The sequence below is a fragment of the Medicago sativa genome, chromosome 7, assembly GCF_051527215.1.
Source record: "Medicago sativa cultivar Bolivia chromosome 7, Bolivia_mono, whole genome shotgun sequence".
NCBI lineage: Eukaryota > Viridiplantae > Streptophyta > Magnoliopsida > Fabales > Fabaceae > Medicago > Medicago sativa.
Window position 1 is genome coordinate 28260332 of NC_140755.1, and position 7612 is coordinate 28267943.

The 7612-nt window shown below is 34.6% G+C and overlaps 1 protein-coding gene across 1 annotated transcript; it reads left to right on the forward strand.

Annotated features, from left to right (window-relative positions):
- The first annotated feature begins 4912 nt into the window (after nt 1–4912).
- On the forward strand, nt 4913–6433 carry LOC146905345 (uncharacterized). The gene is made up of 2 exons (XM_085728518.1): nt 4913–5927; nt 6087–6433. Exons 1-2 carry the CDS (start codon nt 4913–4915, stop codon nt 6431–6433), a joined length of 1362 nt encoding a protein of 453 aa, XP_085584644.1.
- Nucleotides 6434–7612: the final 1179 nt, after the last annotated feature.

The window sequence follows — 7612 nt, forward strand, 5'->3', positions numbered from 1 at the left end:
AACCCTGACACTCGCATAACGCAGTGTCTTCGCCAACTGGGCTATGTCTATGAGGACTATACTAAAATATTTTTATAAATTAAAAAATACCTTTTTTTATAATATTTCTATATTGTAATTTGAAAATATTTTATACATTTTAAATGTTAAATATATATAATTGTGAACCGATATATATCACATGTGTTCCTTTAGTTTAGTCGCAAAGTGCTTAAGATTTCAATGAAAACATGGTGAGCACATGAAAAAGCGTGGGTTGCTGTAGTTAAATTTAGACGTTGTGGTGCAAACATGGTGCAGCTCTTATACTTGAGGGGATTCAAAGCCAAAAGCTATACTAGATAATCAGCAACAAAAAAAAAAGTCAATTCAACAATTTTTGTACACTTAACAACCAAATTTAACGTGACTAAAGTGACTAACGGAAATTAGAGTCATGAATGTTTTGTATTTTTTTTCTGAGTCAGGGATTATGACAACAACTTGCACATCGAACAACCAAAACGGTTGTTTTCCCTTTTTCTTCCTCCATCTCTCTCAAGATATTTATGGTTGTTTTGAGGTCCCTGTGAACATAGCGTTGTGCGAAGACATATTGCATTATATATGCAATAAACATAGTTCAATTTTCAAATTTCTCATTTATTCACCTTAAGGATGAATTTCTTATCACTATACTACATCACAAAAAAAAAAAAAAAGAAGATGTTTTGAGTGTTTACTAATCTTTTTCCAATATTTAAAAGTTCAAAGATCCATCCCATGTGTTGTTCATTATTTGGTATGTATTCATATTTGTTCTTAAAATCATTAATATTTGGTAACAAAAAATAAACGTGGTATATATATCTTGGTTAAGAAAATATTTAAAATTATTAGCGTATATTTTAAAAAATATCATATCTTTTCTATTTATCCTAATAAGTAATGACGTGAGTGATTATTTTCTACAAATTTGTACCTTTTAATGGAATAATTTTAAAAAATATCATATATTTTTAATTTATCCTTTTAAGCAATGATGTGAGTGATTATTTTCTACAAATTCATACATTTAATAGGGTATAGTTTTAAAAAATATCATATCTTTTTTTATTTATCCTTATAAGCAATGATTTGAGTGATTACTTTCTACAAATTTATACCTTTTCTTAGTGTATATTTTAAAAAAAATATCATATATTTTTTATTTGTCCTAATAAGTAATGATCTGAGTGATTATTTTCTACAAATTATACCCAAGTTGTCATTATAAATGATAGGTTTCAGAACAATTGAAGGACGACGAGGAGAAACTGAGAAAAAAGGAGACATAAAAAGCTCACAAAATTGATACGCACTTTTCTACAAAAATTTATTTGATTTTTTTATCTAATTGCTTTTCATGTACTGAGTTTATAATAACTGTTATATCCTTTTATTTGTTTTGCTATTGCCTTCGTAGAATATTTGAAACAATGCTCTTTTTCGTTTTAATAGAATGTAATTTTGTTAGACTTCTTTCATTGATCGTTCAGAAAGTGTAATATACTATAGAACCTTTTGTTCCTGTTAATTTATTTACATTTTTTGTGTAAAGTGTAATGGTACGTACTAGCTTACAATCTATTTTTTAAGTAGTTTAATGATTAGATTCATGTGCCTTATGTAGTGAGAACGAGAGAATCCAAGATTCGAACTTAAATCTTGTTTATTTATTTATTTTTTGTATAAGTGTAATGTTACTAGTTTACAATCCATTCTTTAAGCCCTTTAAAACCAAAAAATAAAATAAAAAATCCTTTCTTTGTTAATTAGTTTTAAGATTAGATTCATGCGCCTTAAGTACTGAGAACCAAAGAATTCCATATTCGAACTTAGAACTTCACATATCAATTTCTTTGCAGCTTTAATACCACATCTAAAGTAGATTCATGCAAGACATTCTTTATTGCAAACGGGCATTAATTTTATTTTGATTTAGAATGGGTGTGATAACTACTACTCTGATTTTGTACCATGGTGGTCATTTCCTAAGAGACCATAATGGTATGTATTGGAGTATTTCAAAGGTGAGTTCTGTGTTTGGGAGAATATTCACATAGATAAGTGTCTCATTGCCAGTTGCAACAAGCATGAAATTCATATTTACTTTGAACATGGGATATCAGTGCCCAATTTAGTTTGAGAATTTTTGTGATATGCTTTAGTATTAAGAATTGTAATGAATTTAATTGGCTGCTGAATAATATGCACAATTTTGTGCAATATTTTTTTTTATTTTTATTATGGCTGAATTATTTGGCACATTTTTTATGGCAACATAAAATATTTTTGAAGAAAAAATAGAAAATTTCTACCTACGTTTGTTAATTTGATATGTATTTCAATATATTTAATCTTTTTATTTTCTTGTTATTTCCCTTCTCTTTTTGTTCTTATTTCTTTTTATCTTTATATTTCTAGGGTGTTGCAGGAGGTTTATGATCTGCAACAATGGAACGTCTTCCAGAAGACGTCTTGCTTATCATTGTCAAGAAAGTAGCAGCTTTTGGAACTCAGGATCTCCTCAGATTTGGAGTTACTTCCACCTACCATCAGAAGCTTTCCCGCGAGAAAGCAGTGCTTAGGGCTCTACCGAGAGACTGCTTACGGTACATTTCTGACTACTTGCCCTGCGCGGGAAAACGCAAGTTCATGCGGCAACTTTCTCGCAGTGGGCATGAAGCATACAGTGTGGTGTTGGCAGCCCAAATGCTTCAAGGAGACCGCCCCGACTTGGAAGAGATAAAGCTTATCCTCAGGGAGGCGGCAACTCATGGGTCTGATGGGGCTAAGTACTTCGAGCTCATGTTGAAAGTGTTGGCCAAAGATGGTTTCTCGATGGATGAGGTCCTTCCTGTGTTCAGGGACCTTTTCAATCGAAAAACAACTTGCTGAATGCGGAAGGGCCATCATGAATACCGAGGGTCCTCCTTCCTTCTCGGGGTATTACTGGTCGAGGCCTTTACTCCTAGATTTGGAGTATAGGTTTACTTGCACCTCAAACGGGACCTGTAAAGGTCATGGGAGGAGACCCAACATCTTTTGGCCACTCCCGGGGACAGATGATGAATATTCGATGACGGACCTCTGCCTTTTCTGTCGTCTTGATGTCGAAATCACTTGGTTCCTCGTTCATTTTTGTTTCTTAGAGGACGCAAGATTTTAGATTTTTGTATTTAAGGCCAAGAAATAGCTTTTTGTAACTAGGGTGTCGAATTAATCTTAACGGTTTTATCTATATTTCGACATTGATGTATTTTGGCCTATCAGTTGGCTTTCGATTTAATCAAAGTGCCATTTCTATTTCCTATGCTTTCTGTGCAATATTCGACAGTATTTGTGCTTCATAGAAGTCTACTTAATGTTGCTGAATTATTGTGGTTGGTTTATTATGTAATTACTAGTTTACAATTTTATTTTAATTTAATTGTACTGGTTTATAATTCTAGTTATCCAAATCTGATTTATTTCCATTTCAAGTTTGTGAAAAAATTTACAATTTCTAAAAAATATTGGCTTAGCAACAAAGATGGTAACTGGTTTAATTTCAATACTGGTTCAGTAAACCTTTGATTTATATCGAATTCTGGTTTATACAACCTGGTGTATCATATTCTAATTTATATTGAATATTTTCACAAATCACATATACCATTAAAAGAGATACACAAAGCCACAAAGGTGAATTAGGTATATGTGCCATCATAATGGTAAATAACAGAATCCAGCCTTTTTCATCTGTTTCAGCCTAAGCTACTGTTTACGCTGATTTTTGGTAAACAATCGCTGGTTTAAACAGGGTTACTTGCAAGATCAACCAGTAAATCTTAGGAGCATATTTGTGCTTTTGTTATTTCTGGGAAATCGTAATGTTCTTGAAGTTTAAATAAAACAGAGAAAATAAAAGCAATCGAAATCAACCCAGTTGACTTCAATCGAAACTTGTTAAATAAAAACAAAGAAATTGTTCAAAGCGAACAAGTAAAATGCAAAGACATTTAAGAAAAAGAACTTAAATTGCATTGATCGAAAGTAAATTGGTACACAGATTCATACATTGCAACTTGTGACTCATTTCTCGCTTCCATACGGATAGTTTGAGTGTAAGTTTTGTATGATTGAATTGCGACCCTTTTTTCCTATGAGAAACTACTATTTATACAAATAGAAATAACTACCTACATTCGAATTCAAACCTATAACCATATAAAAACTAACAAGTCTTAACCGCCTAATTTGAATTTCGAACGCGCTGTTTGGAGATGTCTGTTGCTTGCCCTTATCTTAAATAATTGTCCTTCGATGGTTTTTTCATCCGTAGAACTGAAGCACGTGCTCCCAGCGAGCCCAACTTCGATAAAACCCTAAAAACAATCCTTCATTTCTTCGATGATAAGGTCAACTCTCCTTTGACTGCATTTAACACCACATTAAATGATAGCCTTAAAAATATAGGCTAACAAATTGCCCCCCAGAAACGTCATTGTCGACTCATCTCATTGATAGGGAGATAAGGATGTTTCTGACCCCGATGCTTATACTTCAGCTTAATCGATCCTTGAAACTTAAATGACGTCATCTTGGTAAAGAAACAATTCAAAAAAGAAAATTTTGGTGTCCCCACTGTACTTAGTGGGCCACGTTCCATTGGGAACTACCATTTTTGTAAAAAACTTTCAAACACAAGATGTTGACACATGTCTTGATCAAAGGGCTATAAAACATAATGGCTTCACCTTTACCTTTTCACTTTCCAAATTTTCCCTTTTTACTATTCATTCTTCTTCTTCAAAGCAACAACCGGAAAAACCCTTTTTCAAAACTTCATCTTTTCCAGAAAAAACCACCCCATTCCATTCGTCATTCCCAATCATTGAACAGTTGTATTATGACGAAAGCACAAGGTTCTTCTTCTGGAACTACAAAACGCGTTGATCCCATAAATTTCTCCAAGGACTTTTCTATTGGAGCTCCTGTGTTCATAGAGGAACCTGATATCAAGGAAGCTGAGGATAAAATCTGGAAATCCCAGGTAATTATCTCCTGCCCTAAATCTCAACATGCATTATTAGGGCCGCTTCCTATAGAAAAAGAAACCCCAAAGGGTATTAGCACCGTTTTTCCTTGTTCAGAAGAACAACCTCCATTAGTATTCACTAAGGGTCCATACGACTTAAGTTTTCTGAAGTCTAAGTTCAGAACCGAACCAAGAATTGGTGAAAATGACCCTTACATTAGCTGGTTAAACAAACTAGAAAAGAAAAAAGGTCAATTTTGGAAAGATATAGGAATCTTTGACCTTATTCAACTGTCAAGGCAAGGACCTAACTACCATAATGAACTGATCATCGCTGCCTTGCATTTTTGGAATCCTTCGACAAATAGCCTGCATTTAAAATGTGGTATGCTTACACCTACTTTGCTAGATGTCGCAGGCATTACTGGTCTTAAACCCACTGGCCAAACTTTCGATCCAGAAAAACACCAATCAGAATTCTCATTTGACTTTACTAGGCCTGCTTATGGTCTTTTCATTATAGACCATCATGATACTTCAACTGCTGAAGTTTCTGATTCAGAAGACATAGCCTTTTCATCTTGTTGGTTATCCAAATTCATTTTTTGCTCGAGGTCAATCCAGATCCCTAAAAAATTAACAACTTTGGCCATACAGTTGCATGAAGGCAAAGATATTTGCCTAAGCAAACTTATCTTAGGTTCCTTGTACGAAAACCTAAACCAAGCAGTGACCAACATTAAAGACTTTCCATCTCAAGGTAGTTTGATCATTCCTGGTCCTATTTGGTTATTTCAATTGTGGCTTTTGGCCACTTTTAGGACAAAGCTGGCTATCACGCTTCCTAATCGCCTCAAGAAAGCTTATGAAGATAGCCCCATCGAAGGTATTGGTTTGGCCATGCTACAATATAGCAATAGGACTTCTCAAGACCTATTTTCCATTGCTTTTAATATCCTCTTAGAATGTGACACCTTTATTCCTGCTATGGCTCCATTTACGGTCAGAACTCGAGGACCAACTTAGTTTACAAAAGAATTTCCAGCAACCTCTGTCGAAGATGAGGCAGAAATCAATGCTATTTGGGAAGCTTATTTGACTCCCACACTCTTGTCTAGCAGGCTCACCACTGGTAGTCCTTATGGGTTATATGGTTACCAACCAAACCATGTTGCTAGGAAATTTGGGTTAGTTCAGCCTAAGCCCACCTCTTTGTACCACAGTATAGATGACCTGAAGCAGCCAGTGATAGAACACTTTTGGAGATCAACTCTACGTAAAGCTGAAAAACAAACACTTGTTTTCAAACCTACTCCATTTGCTTTATCTACATCATGCACTGAAGCATTCTTTCAATGGTGGCGGGATTATTATAAACGCCAGACCAATTGAGTGAATCTTGATCAAATACTTCCTCAACTAATCCTTGCTTTTAACACAGTGCAGTGCAAGACTAAGAAGACCAAAGGTACGCATATTCGAGAAATTCAGGCTTTTCAAAAATACTTTCAAACTGTATATGATCCTTTGCATTTAAAAAGAACAATCAATTATGCCGCCCAAACTCTAAGAGATAAAATTTATAATAAACTTCCTTCGATGAAGTTTCCACCTTTTACTCCCAGCAAATACCTTTTTGCACTGCACTTTAAAACAAAATTCCCACCATTGCCAACCAGTAAACTGGCATTAGCTTTCAGGCCACCATATCCAAAATGGCTACATTGTATTTCCTTACTGGGAATGAAACAATTATTAATAAAGAAAGAGGAGGATAAAACGACTGCATCGAAATTGAACCTTTACACTTTTAGAGGTCATCTTGGCTTAGACCTTGCTCATATTCGAATCACTTCTCCGATAGGAATAGGTAATGAAGTTACCAATCAATTTCAAGGCAAAACATGTAAATTTTAAAAAGAAAAGCTATTTGTCACTTATCTTGTATCCTCCTTTTGCAGCTGTTTCCTTGGACTCCAAAGATGGAAGTGATGGTGATGATGTTCCAAAACCATCAAAATCCAAGTCAGGGAAGGCATCGAAGAAAAAATCATCGAAATCAGAGAAGAAATAAGTTACCCCTTCTCCTGAACCATCTCCCATGGATGTTGAAGAACTTGCTCCTGAAGATCATGTAAGTCTCATTGATCTATTTTCAAATATTTCTTTGTGTGATAATCTTATATCTATGTTTTTCCAGCCTAATTCTACTTCTGTGGCCGTCGAAGTCACTACAACTTCAGAAATGCCAAAAACTAAGGAAGGCCGAAGGAAAAGGAAACATAAAGTCCAAGAGAACACCATTGAGACTACACACACTGAGGGATCTCCAGTCAAGTCGAGTCCAAAAAGGAGGAAGCACAGACACAAACATTCAAATCCTAACAGTGCTCAATCTTGTGTAGGTGACAATGTTTCGAAGGTAAGTTATCAATCTGATGCCTTTTTTGACATATTCTATTTTATGTTATTTTGATAACCCCTTGCGACATTCATTTCGTTTTCAGGATATCGAACATGGCATTGTTGGTACTTCTCAACAGGGTCAGCTTCTCTCGACTGATAAAGATA

Bases quoted from the DNA above. Each gene is read 5' to 3' on its own strand.
- LOC146905345 (XM_085728518.1), top strand. From the start codon at position 4,913: ATGACGAAAGCACAAGGTTCTTCTTCTGGAACTACAAAACGCGTTGAT. The intron at 5,928-6,086 runs GTATTGGTTTGG...AAGAATTTCCAG, and splicing joins TGAAGATAGCCCCATCGAAG to CAACCTCTGTCGAAGATGAG.